Source organism: Rhipicephalus microplus, unplaced genomic scaffold (assembly GCF_043290135.1).
Source record: "Rhipicephalus microplus isolate Deutch F79 unplaced genomic scaffold, USDA_Rmic scaffold_18, whole genome shotgun sequence".
NCBI lineage: Eukaryota > Metazoa > Arthropoda > Arachnida > Ixodida > Ixodidae > Rhipicephalus > Rhipicephalus microplus.
Window position 1 is genome coordinate 4361043 of NW_027464591.1, and position 18022 is coordinate 4379064.

At 44.8% G+C, this 18022-nt stretch overlaps 1 protein-coding gene across 1 annotated transcript; it reads left to right on the top strand.

The window, feature by feature from the left end:
• Positions 1-155: 155 nt before the first annotated feature.
• LOC119177788 (uncharacterized) lies at positions 156-15380 on the top strand. Its single transcript, XM_037428979.2, has 6 exons — positions 156-263; positions 2121-2285; positions 3582-3733; positions 13672-13730; positions 13876-13953; positions 15019-15380. Exons 2-6 carry the CDS (start codon positions 2169-2171, stop codon positions 15150-15152), a joined length of 540 nt encoding a protein of 179 aa, XP_037284876.2. The 5' UTR covers positions 156-263; positions 2121-2168; the 3' UTR covers positions 15153-15380.
• The last annotated feature ends 2642 nt before the right edge of the window (positions 15381-18022 follow it).

Sequence of the window (18022 nt, forward strand, 5' to 3'; positions counted from 1 at the left end):
CCGTTCTATTGTTCTCCTACTCCCTTCCCGGTGGCCACAAGCAGTGCTCCCTCACGGGGGGCAGAAAGCAGCCATTTTTCTCTTTTCTTAACCATAACCACCACTTCACCCCTGGCGACCTCCTTCCGTAAGGGCACCGGTAGGAGTTCCAGAGCCGTCTTTAAGTTTCCTTCATCAACGAAGCAGCCCGTCATACGCCAGAGCTCGCCAGAGTGCGACTGCGGAGACAGCAGCAACGGCTCCAGTGAGCCCTTCAGTGCTACGTAAGTTAGCAACTTTCTGTACCAATGGGCACCTTTGGAAGGCCCGCTAAGTGACTAATTGTATTTGGCTACAGCCTTAGGAAAGAAATCACGACGGAAAATCGACTGCTGTTCATTAATAATGTAAACAGGGGTAAATAGCCCTTTCAACAGCAGTGTTTTTCTTTGTGTACACGACTTTTTTGTGCTATGTGCTATAGTTGTGTCAACCTTGTAACAAGAAGAGTGCGAAATACATTGCTCATTGGATGAATTTGACCTTCTCCGTGGTCAGTATTTTTGGCTTAACTTTAGTGCGCTGCGTATGACTGTAATCGACCACTTTGGTGAAGTTACTACGATGTTCGATGGGTCATTCGGCGTGCCCCGCTTCACGACCAAAGTCAAGAGTACTACGTTTATTTTTCACAAATAAGTGCAGCCGAAAACTACTTCCACACGCATTTAAATGGCTTTGACTTCATTCTTTTCATGTCATGAAATATAACGGGATTGACTGAAGAAACATAAAATATTTTATTACATGGTAATTAAAATTGCTGACTGATACTCCCACAAAACGACTTATTGCTTTTCTTTTTTGGAATGTAATTAAAAGTGCGTTGGAATTATGCTATGTGAATTTGACGAATTCGCATCATATTTGGCGCCTGGAGGGGACAGCTGGCATAGCGACGACCCGAGTGCATTCCATCAGCATCGTGAAAGCGTTCCGAAGCGCTCACTTGCAAGATGGAAGCTTATAAGGAAGCCATAAGCCTTGTGAGAGACCCTATCAGTGTCTGAAGACACTTGCTTGTACATGGAGCAATTTGATAAAGGAGTTGTACTTCTCTCGTTGATGCATGCGCCCGTAGTTGTAGAGCATTGGGCCTCAGGTCTTAAGGCTCAGAGTTCAAACCACCCAGAGCGTGATCAATACTTTTCAATGTTGATTCGGCATACAAAGTGAGCTTCGAGTTGTCCGACTAGAGGTGGTACTGTAAGTACACTCGAAGCACAAGTATGTTTTCCACAGGCTCTGAACACAATAATGGGATCTCATAATTTTTTTTCTATGCGGAGTTTCAGAGTGTAGCTGGAGGCTTGAGTACCTGCTCGTCAGTGTTGGAGGTTTTCGGCAACATCCCTGTGAGCCACGTTTTCGGAGGCTCTGGAACTGTCGAACCACAAAGTAGCCTTCGTGTCACAAGCTGTCCGTGTGTCTGTATTCTAGTTCTTGAGTTTTAACGTGATGTCTTGTGTGTGGAGAGATACGCTAAAGACAGTCTTCATGGACCAGAAAAGGTAGTGATGGTAATTCTGATTAAAGAACCAGGAATCATAATTCCTAGAATGTCATTCTAGTCACGTGCCAAGGAAAAAAGATGCGCACATGCCGTCCTGAAGGATCAAGGTGAAATCTACGTTTTTTTACAGTTTTTGAGCTGTTGTGCACAATACTAGCAAAAAGAAATAAAAGAACGCAAGAAAGAAACACTAGCACTTTCCTCTAAACGCTGTGCCCAGCAAACAAAATTGGCGTAGTTTTTGCGAGGAGAAGGGAAGCCAGATTTCCCATTTCTGAGGCGTGATATGTAGCCAGACGATGGAAAAGAAGGGCTGAACAGCGAAGAAGCAGAAGAAAAGCTTTAAATCTCATAGATGTGCAGAAAATCCCTGCAAGAAGCTCGCTTCCTCAGTTGTAGGACCATCTTGGAACAGCCTTCCTCATCACTCTTTATTATCTTTCGAAGACCGATGATGCTACGTCTTTTACTCTGCACCTTTCACCAATAACTACTTTCTGCGCTCACTTCGCTGTAGACCTAATGAGTTTGCAGTTACCATCAACCCCCTCTCCTGGTCTCACTTCAGTGCCCTAGGACACAACTATACCGAGGACTGAGCGCTGTGCTAGCAAGAATGGCTGTCTGTATACTCGCTATGGTGATCATCTATTGTGGACTTTTGTCACCTGCTTCGGGTGGCTACGACCATTCCTGCTGGGACACGCCACTCGCTATTTTCGACCTCAAACAGGTGTGCCTCAATATTATTCCTTCCATCTTCTCTTTGTTGCGATTTTTTAAAGGGTGTGATGCACGGTAGCTCACTTTCACGATAAGGCAGAAGTGATGATAGGACATTGCAGAGCGAGATCAACGAAGAGAAGCCAGATTGAAATTCTTGTCAATGGTAGCAAGTTAACGCTATTGGCTGTGCCTTGCAATTCAAAACTTTGCGTAAAAAACAACCAAACGTTATGATTGCCAGGGTAAGCGCAAAGGCCAACGCTTCTGAAAAACGCATATTTATTTCAATGGGGAAATTCGGGCCGCACTTGCTTAAATGCGTAAGCCAGTCGTTATCACTCAAACAACATTCGAGAACAGAGCCGGACATTGTGATTGTCAGTGTACGCGGAAAACTCAACGGTACTGAAAAATGCATATTTACTACAACAGGAAAATTTAGCCAAAGCTAGTTGCTTCAGTGCTAGTTGCTTCATATTGAAGCTAGTTGCTTCATTCACCAGCGCTCACTCAAAAAACATCAGGAAAACAGAGCCGCACACTAGCGCTTCTTTCGAGGTCGTAAAGGTGACTATGAGATAGGAGAAGGAAATGAGTTAGGTGAGGAAAATGCACTATTTTTGCATCTTCTGTAGGGGCACGGCTAGGCGTTCGAGAGAAATCGAAACTGTGAAGGAAACAACGGGAAGCTGTCGAGAGAGGAGGAAAGAGTGATGAGCAGCTTGCCTTACACGGGATGTGGTAATAAGGACGAGTCATCCAAGGAGTTTTAAATCTTCCTGGTAGATTTTCGATATCGTAAGATGAACGATATAGCCTGTGCAACATAAGATTACTGTTTGTTAATCATGCACCATAGCAGTCCCAAATTAACATTTTTTACGGAGTTAGAAAAAACATTATGGAAGCATTTGGTGTCGGCGCTCTTCCGAATGATGACGAATGTTGCCACGTCAACAGACAAGCCGTAATGGCCTTTACACGCGCTACCCGCACAGCCACAACGCACGTGCCGGGACTCCTGCCGCACGCAAGCGGGGGACAAATAAGCCAATTGGCGATGCTTTTTCACCATCTGCTTGGGTGCGGCAAGTGCGCCGACACGTGCGTTGCGGCTGTGCGGGAAGCGCATGGAATGGCCCTAACGCAAACGTTATGGAAGCGAGAGGTACCTGTTGCTGTCTGCATCTGTGTGCTAAGTTCACAGTGTCTCATGAACAAATCTTCAACTTTATTCGATTGTCACCTTAACATTGACCTGCTTAGCCTCATGCATGTGCTTGGTCGTATTCTGAGGATGCAGACTCTGGACTGCGGCTACAACGCGATAGCTTGGTCGCTGTGGATCCCTCCCGATGGACATGCTTACTGCCAACGTGACAGCTTCGACAGATCCGACGATGCCAACTTCGTCTGCTACTCTGAAAACTCGACGGAGCGCTGCGGCAAGAAGCGGTGAGTGACTCCCTCGCCATCGCCCCTCAGCTGTCCAAAGCGCCGTATTCTAAAAATTGACTCTGAACATCGTTTCGTCTCTCGCAAAGCATCTTTCACGCTGGCTTTTTTTCGTTAGAACAGGTCACCAGCTGCTGCGTGAACGCATGCCATTTATATTGCGTTGGTGGCTCGGAATTGGCAGGTACGCTTATAAGGCGTATGCACTATATATTGGTCAGTTAACGTGGCGGTAGCATCGCCGGGCCGCGGCGACACCTTGTCGGCCCGGCCGTTCGTGAGTTCGTGAGCGCAGTACCGGAATACGTTCAGCGTGCGCTCTCTGTCTGGCACTGTGTGCGAGTCGTAAGAGAAGTGTCGAAAGTATCTGCTATGCAAGCGGCCTTCCTAGCTCACACAAAGAGTCATACCGCCTTTTTTTCCCTTTGTGTGAGTGTGTGTATGGGGGGGGGGGGTCGTCTTTTGCGATGATTATTGGATTGGTACAGTTAGTATGAGGCACTTAACTGGTACCATCTGGAAACTTATTGTGACACGCCTCTTCGTCATACTGCTGAGCAGTACCATGCTTGTCATGTTCAATACGTACTCTTAGATGTAAAATCAATGCACATACTAATAAAGGGTAAAACAGTGAGAACATTTTATTGGTATACTTGGTGCAATATCAACGGAAAAAGTAAGGCGTCTCGTGATACGAACCACGAGTCGTTTATGTCTCTTGTTGTGTTCGTCTCGTTGGGGCCTTATTACTTCCCTTAAACACAGATTGTTTATGTTTATCACTGTATTTCTGTGGTTTTACTCGACAAAAAAAGCAGAACGCCATTGCAGCGTGCACACGGCACTGGGGCGTCGCTTCGGCCGGAGCCTAGAGAACGTCTACGGGCACCTGTATCAGCGAGAATGACATCATCTATCGCGCCCCGCCGCGGTGGTCTAGTGGCTAAGGTACTCAGCTGCTGATCCGCAGGTCGCGAGATCGAATCCCGGCTGCGGCGGCTGTATTCATGGAGGCGAAACTCCAGTAGGCTTGTGTGCTCAGAATTAGGTGCACGTTAAAGAACCCTAAGTATTCAAAATTTTTGAAGCCCTCCACTACAGCGTCTCTCATAACTATATGGTGGTTTTGGGACATTAATCTCCGCATATCAATCAATAATCTATCGCGCTACACTTTATTTGCACCGTGCCTTTCGGAACTGCGGCTTAATTTACAAAGAAATTTTCTGCACGTGAGGACACTTTACCACTGGCCAGCTGCCTTCTGCGATAATATGTTCAGCACCAGGATTATGGAGAATTAAAGCGCTTGAAGTTTACGTAAATAAGGTTACCAGACGACTTCCTTCTGTCCAACTCACGTTTAGTAGATACGTTAAGTATGTTCTTAAGATTTTATTATCTGCGCCCTTGGACTAGTTCGTACAGCATCGAAATCAAACGGTGTCCTGGAAAGAAAGAAAGAAAGAAAGAAAGAAAGGAAGAAAGAAAGAAAGAAAGAAGGAAAGATAGAAAGAAAGAAAGAAAGAAAGAAAGAAAGAGAGGAAGAAGTAATGCCTCACAACTGATGATGAGTAAGCACACGCGAAAAACATCCGCGTTGCGCTGACGTTGTCATGCAATAAACGTTGCGGCTATCCACTGCCCGTCTGTTATTCCCAAAGCTGTCGCGCGTTCATTACGTAGAACTCAAACATTATCCCGCAATGCCTCATTATCTTTGTTCTTCCCAGCTAAATAACAGCAAGCCTTCATTAATTTTTCTGCACACTTCCTAATTCACAGAAACATGCGAAATATTAGCGTTAATCGTTGTTTTCGCACAGTAAACAGTGCATTTGCGAAAGGAGCACAGCAATAACAGACGGACATATGGCGCTGACAGTGCATTACCTATAAACTGCAGTCACACGTTATTCTTTAGCGATACAGACCTGCAAGTTGACAAGAAAAGATGACTTGAGAAGAAAAATTGCGGTCCACCCGTTCATAGCACGAAACTATGCTGAAACTTATTTGCCGATTTCTCAGAAACGAGAAAATTTCTAGCTGACAAAAAAAAAACATTCATGTTTTGCTCGTGATTGAGAGCCCAGGACGCTTGTATACAGTCAATCGAGATTTTTTTCCCCATTCATGTAAGCAAACTTGGACGCAAACAAATATTTTGTCGACCGAGAAGCTTTTTTTTTAGAAAAATTTATCGCGAAAATTTTTTGTCCGTTAGGAAACTTTCTTTTGGTAAATTTATACCCGACAATGACAATGTTATTGTGTAAAGTGAATCGCTCTTTTTGTGAGCTTTATTCTAGATGGGGACAAGTCTTTTTTATGTCCTTTGAAAATCTCTCTGAGAAATTCGTACCGTTTCAAGAGGACGAAGTTTCCGACGACTTTCGAACTTTTTAAGATATCCGACTTGAGCCAGGAAAATAATTTTTGTCAGTTTGGGTGCCGACCAGCCCAGCTGTAACCCAGCCCTGCAGTGTGACTGGGGAGCCTTGTGATAATTCAATCCCGATTTATTAGTAACTTTTTGTAATCTGCATGGGAAGCTTTTTTTGTGTGTGTGAATAATACTTCCAGACTATGTTTCGCCATTCGCGAAGCACATGACAGTAGTACTCGCTACTGTGCTTTATTTCAAATAGTCTCTCTTTCGTACAGCCAAGCGCCACGAGAAGGTGCATTGCATGTGCCGGTCCACAATGCTAATCAGGATCGGAACAGCAAGATATGTATATAATAGCCATGTTTCTAAAAATACATTTTTTTAAACTTCGCAGCTCTACAGATGTGTCACTGATACAGTCGCGGTCTTTCTTTTTAATGTGATCAGCTTAGATCAGATTAATGTGATCAGATTAGGGAGACCTTTCGATATAAAGCTTGGTTGCGAATAGCGCCTGTCCTCTGCTTCTGTGTGTCTTCTTTCTCTTGTTCGATTAAGTGCTATCGATTTCTGAAAAATTATGAATCGACTGACCCTGCAACGTAGCTTCCTAAGACCCTTTTTGACAGGAGTGAATGTAGGACATTGCGGGAGGACAGCGTATACCAACGGCACGACGAACATACAAGACACAGCACTAACTACACATCGATGTAGGACTCTATAGGTACAAGCAGTAGCGGTGAAATTGAACATTGGCACCAGCGAGAGACGACGCAACTAAATTGATACGGCATGAAAATATATCCGGAATATTAGTGCATTGTCTACCTTACTCGAGAATTTTACGATGATTTGAGTTAGATCGGAAAATTATACTCAACACAATAATCTCATTGATCTCGATTTCTATGCTCGCAAATCAGCCGTATCTGAGAAGTTTATTTTATAGAAATTGTTGCAATCTTCCCATTGTTTTCGTTTATGCCAAAATGCTTCCAAAAATGTGACACTGGTGTCAAATAAGCCCTTTTGATCACGGTCGGACCTAATCCGGATTGATTTTATCGTTTTGATTGATTCCTTTGCGCAAGCCGCAGTACAGGTCCAATCACTGTTGAGCAGTTCGATCAGTGTCGGCTTTAACCGTGATCACCAGTGCACCATGTGACAGCGGTATAAGTCTTTGTGACCGTATGTCGTATCAGTATATTAGCCTGAATAAGCATATCAAGGCATAGAAACGACCTATTGAGTGAGACGTGTTTGAGATACTTGATATAGGATATCTGTACGAGACACAAACATATTTGTTATTGTAGTGCTGTTTGATCGTTTGATTGATGAACCTTCGTCATCCGTGCTTGCTTTTATGTAACAAAAGCATACCATCATAAAGCTATACTATGCACGACCCTTAACCTGAACGGAATCTTTAAGCTTAAGCAGCAGTTATAGCATCATCATCATCATCATCATCATCATCATCATCATCATCATCATCATCATCATCATCATCATCATCATCCTGACTACGTCAACTGCAGGAAAAAGGCCTCTCCCATGTTCCGCCAGTTAACCCGGTCCTGTGCTTGCTGCTGCCAATTTATACCCGCAAACTTCTTAATCTCATCTGCCCACCTAACCTTTTGTCTCCCCCTAACCCGCTTCCCTTCTCTGGGAATCCAGTCAGTTACCCTTAATGACCAGCGGTTATCCTGTCTACGCGCTACATGCCCTGCCCATGTCCATTTCTTCTTCTTGATTTCAGCTATGATATCCTTAACCCCCGTTTGTTCCTTAATCCACTCTGCTCTCTTCTTGTCTCTTAAGGTTACACCTACCATTTTTCTTTCCATTGCTCGCTGCGTCGTCCTCAATTTAAGCTGAAGTTATAGCATATAGCCATCCATATCATAGTATGGCAAGTGGGCAGGAAAGATAAATGAGAGTTAGGAATATAAGGGTGAGGGGAGAGGGTAATTCATTATATAGCTTTCTATAGTATACGACAGCAAGGAGTGGGAGCGAGAGTTATAAGGGTGGACCGGTGTGATGTGAAGACTAGGAGGAGGGGTAAGGATAGAGGGCGACATGGAAGGGAATAAAAAGAAGTGGAAGATGTAGAAAAGTATAAAGTATCAAAGTATAAAGAAATAGATAGAAGATGAAGAGGATGGAGAAATGTGAAGAAAGAAATTAGCTTGCGTCCACCATGCACGTGGAGGCGCTTGCCGTCCACCACCACTGTTAGCTCAGATTTCACAGCCACAGAACTGGCTTTAATTTTAAACACAAAAGCGTTTTATGCCATGCTCCACCATGGCTTCACTGACGTATTTCCGTCGCGAAAATGGTGTTGCAAAATATACACTGACAGATGGCGAAGAAAAAGAACAATAAAAGTTCTGTCACAGAGAGGTGAACCTACGACCTCTCGCTCCGCAGTGCGCGGTGTGAAACTACTCGGCCACAAACCGTATGCTCTTCGTAGTACTAACGGTGAGCTATTTATATACACCCTTTACTGCAGGTAGTACTCAGAGCTCGGCGACTTCAGCCTGTTCTCGTTATGGCTAGGGAGATGGCGCGACGAGCGCGAGTGAGCGCTTTAAAGCTCAGTGCGTTGCGAAGTGCGCATGCTTATCTCGTGATCGGGGCGACTTGTACGTCTTGTGCTGGCGTTGAAATTTCAATGAACATGAAGGCCACTTCGCTTGCTGCAGCGGCCATGTTTGCGTCAAAAGCGCACTCTGTGGCACTTGATAGTTCGCCCTCGCCCGTGAACTTGAATTTAGTTGGAAGCTCTCCACTACGGCGTCTTTCATGATAATGTTGTTGTCCCGCCACAGCGGTCTAGTGGCTAGGGCACTCGGCTGCTGACCCACAGGTCACGGCATCGAATCCTGGCTGTGGCGGCTGCATTTTCAATTTTCAATGGAGGCGAAAATGCTGTAGGCCCGTGTGTTCAGACTTGGGTGCCCGTTAAAGAGCTCCAGGTAGTCGATAATTCCGGAGACCTCCACTACGGCATCTCTCATAATCATTGGCGGTCTTCGGGCGTAGAACCCCACATGTTAATTATATTGTGGTTTTCCGACGAGAACCCTAAAATCACTTGAACAATGTAAGTACCGCGACCTCCTGGCCCGCCGCCGTATATGATCCTGCGCGGCTGAAGTTGCGGAGGGGCAGTGTTAATTTTACGTGGAACAACGCATGTTTTGATCATTACGCGCGCTTCAGCAGCAGCTAATGAAGTATACCGTTGTTTTTTATCTGAATCTGAAAGAAATAGCGACAATTTTAATTGCCTACACGTGCGCGCATCTGTACTAACACGATGAGAAAATGCGAGCTGTGCGGCACTAGGCGCTTGGCTGTCGGTATTATTAAATCTATCTATCTATCTATCTATCTATCTATCTATCTATCTATCTATCTATCTATCTATCTATCTATCTATCTATCTATCTATCTATCTATCTATCTATCTATCTATCTATCTATCTATCTATCTATCTATCTATCTATCTATCTATCTATCTATCTATCTATCTATCTATCTATCTATCTATCTATCTATCTATCTGTCTGTCTATCTATCTATCTATCTATCTATCTATCTATCTATCTATCTATCTATCTATCTATCTATCTATCTATCTATCTATCTATCTATCTATCTATCTATCTGTCTGTCTGTCTGTCTGTCTGTCTGTCTGTCTGTCTGTCTGTCTGTCTGTCTGTCTGTCTGTCTGTCTGTCTGTCTGTCTGTCTGTCTGTCTGTCTGCGACTTCGTGCTTTCCTGGCCGTTTGGTTAACAGGAAATGTAGCAAAAGTGGTTGGCATAGATGACTGAATGACGAATATAAATGGCAGGTCGTATGATGAAAATCGCAACATTAATGTGATGAACTGCACGATTTTAGGCCACTCTCTATGCGCTCTTGCAGATGTTTAGTTAACTTTGTATATACTGCCGTCTCTTGCTCTTTGTAGTATACAAGCTATTTACAAAGGTAATTGCTAACAGAGTAAACAAAACATTAGAATTCAATCAACCAAAGGAACAAGTAGGATTTCGAACAGGCTACTCAACAATCGACCACATTCATACTATCAATCAGGTAATAGAGAAATGCTCAGAATTTAACCAACCACTATACATTGACTTCATAGATTACGAGAAGGCGTTTGATTCAGTAGAAATATCAGCCGTCATGCAGACACTGCGGAATCAGGGCGTAGATGAAGTATATATAAACATTCTGGAAGAAATCTACAGGGGATCAACCGCCACTATAGTGCTTCTTAAAGAAAGCAACAGAATACCAATCAAGAAGGGTGTAAGGCAGGGGGACACAATCTCCCCAATGCTATTTACCGCGTGCTTACAGGAGGTTTTCAGAAGCCTAGAATGGGAACACTTAGGGATAAGAGTTAATGGAGAGTACCTTAGTAACCTGCGCTTCGCTGATGACATTGCACTGCTGAGTAACTCAGGGGACGATTTGCAACTCATGATTACGGAGTTAGACAAGGAGAGCAGAAAGGTGGGTCTTAAAATGAATCTGCAGAAAACGAAAGTAATGTACAACAACCTAGGAAACGAGCAGCGCTTCGGGATAGGTAGTAGTGCACTTCAAGTTGTAAAAGACTATGTCTACTTAGGGCAGGTAATAACCGCGGAGCCGAACCACGAGATTGAAGTGACTAGAAGAATAAGAATGGGGTGGAGCACATTTGGCAAGCACTCTCAAGTTATGACAGGTAGATTGCCACTATCCCTCAAGAGGAAGGTATATAACAGCTGTATCTTGCCGGTACTTAGCTACGGAGCAGAAACCTGGAGACTTTTAAAGAGGGTTCAGCTTAAATTGAGGACGATGCAGCGAGCAATGGAAAGAAAAATGGTAGGTGTAACTTTAAGAGACAAGAAGGGAGCAGAGTGGATTAGGGAACAAACGGGGGTTAAGGATATCATAGCTGATATCAAGAAGAAGAAATGGACATGGGCTGGGCATGTAGCGCGTAGACAGGAAACCGCTGGTCGTTCAGGGTAACTAACTGGATTCCCAGAGAAGGCAAGCGGGTTAGGGGGAGTCAGAAGGTTAGGTGGGCAGATGAGATTAAGAAGTTTGCGGGTATAAATTGGCAGCAGCAAGCACAGGACCGGGTTAACTGGTGGAACATGGAAGAGGCCTTTGTCCTGCAGTGGACGTAGTCAGGCTGATGATGATGATGATGATGATGATGATGATACTGCCGTCAGTACGGCGGGACAAGTGTGCATGACGACCATAAGTGACTGGTCTTAACGGGCAAATGATGTCACGCATGTCTTATACAGCATGATTTATTTGACGTGGCCTCTGATTTGTCGAAGAGACGTTTGAATGAATGAATGGCTGCCAGAAATTTTATGATCAGATATTTGCGTATGGCAAATATAAATGACAGCTGTAGACATTAAATTTAGTATCAGAATATTATGTACGGCATGATCGACTTACTAATTGCCTTGCTCATGGCGTATTAGCCACCGGTTCGCTAGCTTGATACACACCAAAACTGATGTTGCATGCCGCGACTGCATGACAAACACAAACATCAAGTCTAAACATGAAAATATGAATAACGCGCATGTCATGTACTGCATCAGATCCAAAAGCCATGCTTATGGTGTTCTCGCGGCCAGTTCACTATGTGGATATACACTAGCAATGATATTGTGTCACGTGACTGTATGGCGAATATTAAGGACAGGTGGTATCATGAAAATGATGGCATTCATCACATGTACTGTATGACTTACATGTCACGCTCACGGTACACTCACGGCCGTTTCGCTAGCTTGGTATATACTAAGATCGGTATTTCGGGAGGCTTAGCTGTATGAAGAACATGAATGAGAGATGAGGAAAAGGAAGAAGTAATATTTTCTTGTCACAACCTATCATTTATGTTCGTCATTCAGGAGCGTACCATCATACCAATTTCAGTGTATAATAATGTAGCGAACCGGCCACTAGAACACCATAAGCACGGTGTGTCAGTCATGGCTTACATAGCACGTAACATCTATTCACCTGTTACAACCTGTAATTTATGCTCGTCATACAGTCATGACATGCATTACCTATGTACGCGTGTATGTCAAGCTAGCGAACCAGCCATGAGCCAGCCAAGATATGGGCATGTAAATCACGCCAACACTGACATGCATGTCACGATTTTCAGGTTAGCATTTGTCATTTGTGTTCGTCATTCAGTCATCTCAGCATTACTCCTTTAGGTGAATGTCAAGCAAGCCAAGCGACCGTTGCACACGGTGAGCGTGACATGTAAATTATTGTTGGAAGTGATTCACCTAATAATTTTTGTGTTTCCACTTTTTATTTATATTCATCATACATTCGCCTCTCAAAGTACCAATCTGTCAAAATCAAGCTGTCCAACCGGCTGCAAGCCCATCATGAGCGCGGCATGCAAATCAGGCTTTATATGAAATACATGTCACGATTTCCGTGTTAGCTAGCACTTGGTATACAGTCGAATCTGGTCGTAGAAATTTCGGCACATATTGATTTAATCAAAAGAGACACAATATAGCGAGGCGAGCGAGCTGGACCATTCATGTGGCGAAGCTCGCCAAGAGTGCACGGTGGTGAGAGATGAGGAACGCGGTACTTTCCCAGTTGGACTGGATCGCTGGATTTCGTGCCGACCGGTTGTGCCCTCGCAATCTCCGACGATAGTGTAGCTATGGCCTACTGGGCTGGTCCTACGCCATCTCCTGATGCCGATCCCCGACGACAGCGTAGCTCTGGCCGACTGGACTCGCCCTACGCCATCTCCTGTCGCCGACAAGAGCTCTCGTCGAGTGGAGCCCCGTCCTCGGACTTCTGCGACCGTTTCAATCTTTCCTGTCTCCTCTTTACTTCCGTCGCTCGCTGTCCCTCGCCTCGCTCTCTCCTTCCTCTCTCTCTCTATATATATATATATTCGTTTTAATCCTATCCTTTTAATTTTTGCTTACCCCCATCCCTTGTGAGGTATACTGTAGAGGTGTCGCACCTGATGCTGACAGTTACGGGGCCCACTTTTCTCTTCTTTTCCTTTTACGAACTACATATGAAACTTTGCCGGTTCCAGTGATCTTATTGAACCTCACATGTTATCGTGAGTTCGTGCTTGTCCTGTGTATACTTATGCTCTCGTTTCGTGCGTCTCTATTTTTGCTTGAGCAGCACGCTCCGAGTGCCGAGCTGGGAGAGTTATTAGTTCGCGCTCGTCCTGTGTATGTTCTTTTCATGCGATCTACCTGCTTGAGAAGTGAACTGGAAGTTTCGAGCTGTTTGCCGTTCTTCGCACGACATTACAACTTGCTGCTATTGCATTCATTCCTGTACCTTTGTGGCGAAACAATGCACAATAAACGCTCAATGACCACTGGGAACACACGTTTAACTTTCGGTTCTTTACTGATTTCTATGACAGAGGAATCAGCCATGTTTCCCACCCCTATTTTTTTTTTCAGGTACGAGTATGCAGCCGTAAGTGGAGAAAACTATTTGGAGAGGATGCTCGACAACGGCGGTATGAAGCATATGGTGATATATAAGCCATTTCGTTTTCTTTAGAGCAGATGATTTCGGGCTTAAAATCCTCGTTTTTGGTGTTTCAAGGGAGGTTGTTCAGCTCACACGCTCATAGCGCGATCGTCCGTGTCGATCTATTACAGCCAAATCCCAGTCTATGATAGTGGACACCGACAACTGCAAGTACCTGGTTCAGCGAGAGTGCTACGACGATGGTTCCGGTACGAATCGCCGAAATTCACTTGCTAAAGCGTGCAGCAATAGCACGTACACCCTTGAGCAAGCGTACACGAACCATTACTACCCGTATACTTTTACAGTCGGCACAGCCCAGTGGTGAGCCGTGTATACTCTCGTGGCCATCTTCTCGACGGATTCCATGAGAGCAGTGTTCTTGACAGCTGACGGTTGTTTACTAGAGGGCGTAGACAGCGATTTCAGCACGCCCCACCATGGTCCGTATACTTATGCTCACGGGTGTACGTGATGCCCACTTCATGTTGTCAAAAACACAAACACGATTCTATTGTCAACGCGTGAAGAAAGAAAGAAAGAAAGAAAAAAAGAAAGAAAGGAAGAAAGGAAGAAAGCAAAGAAAGAAATTAATAAAAAAAGAAAGAAAGAAGGAGAGAAAGAAAAAAATGAAAAAAGTGAGTCAGTCATATACTCATGAAGCTTCCAGGTCGTGTGCTTCAGCACTTGAATGCTCACAGGCTTGCGAAATTCAGTTAATTCAATTATTCGTTTTTCGTAGCAGCAGTGTTAGTAGTTATTGGGGTGGTGACCTCAGCCAATTATTTATTTATTTATTTAGTAGTAGTAGTAGTTGTAGTAGTAGTAGTAGTAGTAGTAGTAGTAGTAGTAGTAGTAGTTGTTGTTGTTGTTGTACACTTTTTTCCAGATCGAGTGGTGGGCGAAAGTTCCTTATTTTAGATTTCACTAATTCTCATCAGCCGTCGAGAAGCAGTTAGCTGATCCTGGCAATAATGAAGGCATGGCGTCACCGCTCAATTAATTTGCAGACATGAAAAAAATCAAAGCAAAACAAAAATCACAAGAACTGATTAGAATTAAAACCTGTTTGCGCATGAAATATCCCGGACTGCAGGGACCATTTAGTGTCTATAATCGAGCGCTCGAGGTACCGTCAAAATTATGCTTTCAATTATTGGCAAGAAGACCAACTTTGAGCTTCCTTGCTGGCATGCTGTTATCGTATTACTATCTCATGGTAAATATTTCTTTTGGAGAGTCGGCCTTTGATTCAGACTCGAACTGCCTTGCAGTGTGGCACTACATGACGTACAAGGAAACCTGGACGCAACCCGAAATCGACCACTTCATCGCGCGTGTCCAGACTGAGCCAGCACTTCACTTCCTCAGACCGTACTCGTTTATGTGCCAGCTGGGAATACCATGAGATAGCATCGCTCATCATTGTACGGGGACTGATGTGTCATATTCCTTGTTTCGAAGCTCGTTGAGAGAGAGATAGAAAAGAGGAAAACAACAAAATACAGTATTGTGCGCCGTTTGTATCCTTTACAGGTGAGGAAGCAATATCTTTGAGCGGTTGGGGTGACCTCTTCATTCCGTGCATTTCATTTTAAAAAGAAAAGTAAATAAAAGCTCAATTATTTTAAAAAGCTTTTCGACCACTCCATTCTCATTACTCATTTGCGGTGCAATTGCGTCGTATGTACTCCATCTGTTCCTATAGAACTTGTTAGTTCATCCTGCTCATGCACTTTCCTAATGCGGTGCGATTTCTTTCAGTTTCTTAAATCACTGGTTGTCACAAATAGGATAGTTGTGTGCACTATAAATGGGCCTCAACGTGCTTACTGATGCATATAAAGTTATACAAATGAGTGAGTTAGTGAGTGAACAACATATTACAGGAACCAGGTAGATTTGTGGTTAAGAAATATTCAACGCAACAGTGACTCGTTACCTATTAAGCTACCAGGTTTATATTCATGAGAGAGAGAGAATTTACTTTAATAAAGGTCCTGAAGGGGACTGGGCACCCCTTACGGGGGCCAGCCCGGTGGCTCCGCCCATGTGGGGACTGGAAGTCGGAGCTCGCCAGCCACCTTTTGGGCCTTCTGGACAGCCTGGTGTTGAAGGGCCCTGTCGGGGCTCCTGAGGTGATTGAACCAGTCGTTCTCGGTGGCAGGAGACCCGAAGCTGGCGTTTAGCACAGGACACTGCCACAGCATGTGACTTAAATCGCACCTTGAATTTTGGCATTTGGGGCATTCTGGCCTTATATCTGGTAGGTATTTGCTGCAGATATATGGGCTGGGGTAACTGTGCGTTTGCAGCAGTCGAAGCGTTAATTGTTGTGCTTTATTTAGTGCTGAGTGAGGTGAGGGAAAATGAACAATCAATGGTACTTGCTTAAAAGCCCAGCCGGTGTGCCATCTGGCGCAGTACTGCATACGCTATGCTACCAATTTCTCAACATTGTTTCCGCATACAGACTCGTGGACCGACTGAACTGACATGCATATCAAATAATTATGGGAGCTTCGCACTAGCGGCTTGAAGCAACAACAGAGCTGGGTGACCTCATTCCTTACTTATCTTTAATTTTTTCATCAAACTATTCCACGCACTGTACCCCCGGCAACTTCAGCCGGAGCTGTAGATACTGCCCGGACTCTGAAAACACCCTGCACCGCATGGTATGGGGATGTCCAAACAACTCAAGTATCCCGCCCATAGACGAACCAAGCGTACAAGAAAATCCGGAAGACCAGAGGGAGGCGTTGCTCGTCACTAAAACGCAAGGACCAGCTGCGGCTGGTGCAAAGAGCTGGGGCATGGAGGAATGAGCTGGAATGTCGGCTGCAAGTCGACAAGATTTCACGCACCTCTGGGCGAATGAAACGCACGCCTGGTCATACAATAAAGTTTAATTCTCTCGCTGTTCTCTATTTTTTTCGTGTATTTCTTTTTTCGTGTATTCGTTTCATGTATTTCACGCCAGCAGGCAAGAACAGTGATTCACACTCGCCGCAACGACAGCAGGTGGCGCTGACTCACGCTCCCATGTCAGATACGTTCAGTTCGGGCTGTAAAGGGGGATGGACGTGTTTTTTGAGCGCTCCGGATCGACTGCGCAAATAAGTGTTTTTGCATGTTTTGAGCTTGTCTTCATAATTATAAGGTAGCAGTTGAAATCTTCGTAGCCCTTATTTTATGGTACGGCATTTTCGGGGGCCAGTCACCAGGTATTTATAAGTTAGTGCGGGTGTGTGTGTTTGAATTTTTTTGTTGTTTTCTTTCTTTTGCCACCCCGTGGGGGAGGTGCGCGTACATTGAACACGCAAATTTTTGTAGTAGAGCTTAGACTTTCTTTTTTTTTCGTAGTGCAGGGCTCGAGTTTAGTAATTATCGAGTATAGGGACAATTGGTGTCAGAAAGGCATGGTTAAAAAGACTGTAAAGTGTTCAGGATGTGGAGTGGGTTTGAAAGTGCACCCAAGCGTAGAAGCGGATGGAGAAGAGGCTGACGCGAAGTGTAGGCAATGTGAGGTCGAGGAAAAAATGGAGAAAATGATGGTTGCCCAGAGTGAACTGCTGATGAGAATCGCCGAGCTCGAGACTGCGTTGGCGACAGAGCAAGAGAAAACGAGGGCAATGGGAGAAAGACTGAAGTCCGCCGAGGAAGCACTAGCGAAGCTGAACAAAGAAGTGGCCTACGGAGAGAACATTAGGGAACCAGCAACCAGAACGGTGGAGAAGGAAGGGCAAGCAAGTTTGGAAAAAACAGGTTTAGCCGGTTCAATTGTCGCAAGGCCCAGCTTCAGTGAGGTAGTGGTGGGGCTGGGAGGGGACAAAGCAGCCGGCGTCACAGGTGCAAGTAGCCCCAGGGTGCAGAACGCTCAAGCTGAAAAGTCACAGGATGTGATAATCGCCGGGAACTCGAATTTAAATCGATGCAAAGAAGCAATCAAAGAGTGGGTAAGAGGTGACAAGAGGGTTGCAGTAGAGATGTTCCCAGGACGCAAGCTGGAAGCAGTCAGGAGGCAAGCGAGCGCAAAGCTCAAAACGACAGCTGATAGACGAAACCTCGTGATAATTTCAGGCGGTTTAAACGATGTCTTATATGAAGATACGGTAGGACTAGCGACCACACTGGCGAAAGGGGTCGGTGACATGCGCGCCACTTCTCAGGTACAGGTAGTGATATGCACGATACCGGAGGTACCGGTGCGTGACGCTAACCTGCAAAGAGCGGTTGTCAACGCAAACCAAGAGATATGGCGGATGAGTTGAGAGA

Coding starts and splice junctions, on each gene's coding strand:
- LOC119177788 (XM_037428979.2), top strand. CDS start 2,169: ATGGCTGTCTGTATACTCGCTATGGTGATCATCTATTGTGGACTTTTG. Junction 3,734..13,671: donor GAGCGCTGCGGCAAGAAGCG/GTGAGTGACTCC, acceptor TTTTTTTTTCAG/GTACGAGTATGCAGCCGTAA. Junction 13,731..13,875: donor GAGGATGCTCGACAACGGCG/GTATGAAGCATA, acceptor GATCTATTACAG/CCAAATCCCAGTCTATGATA.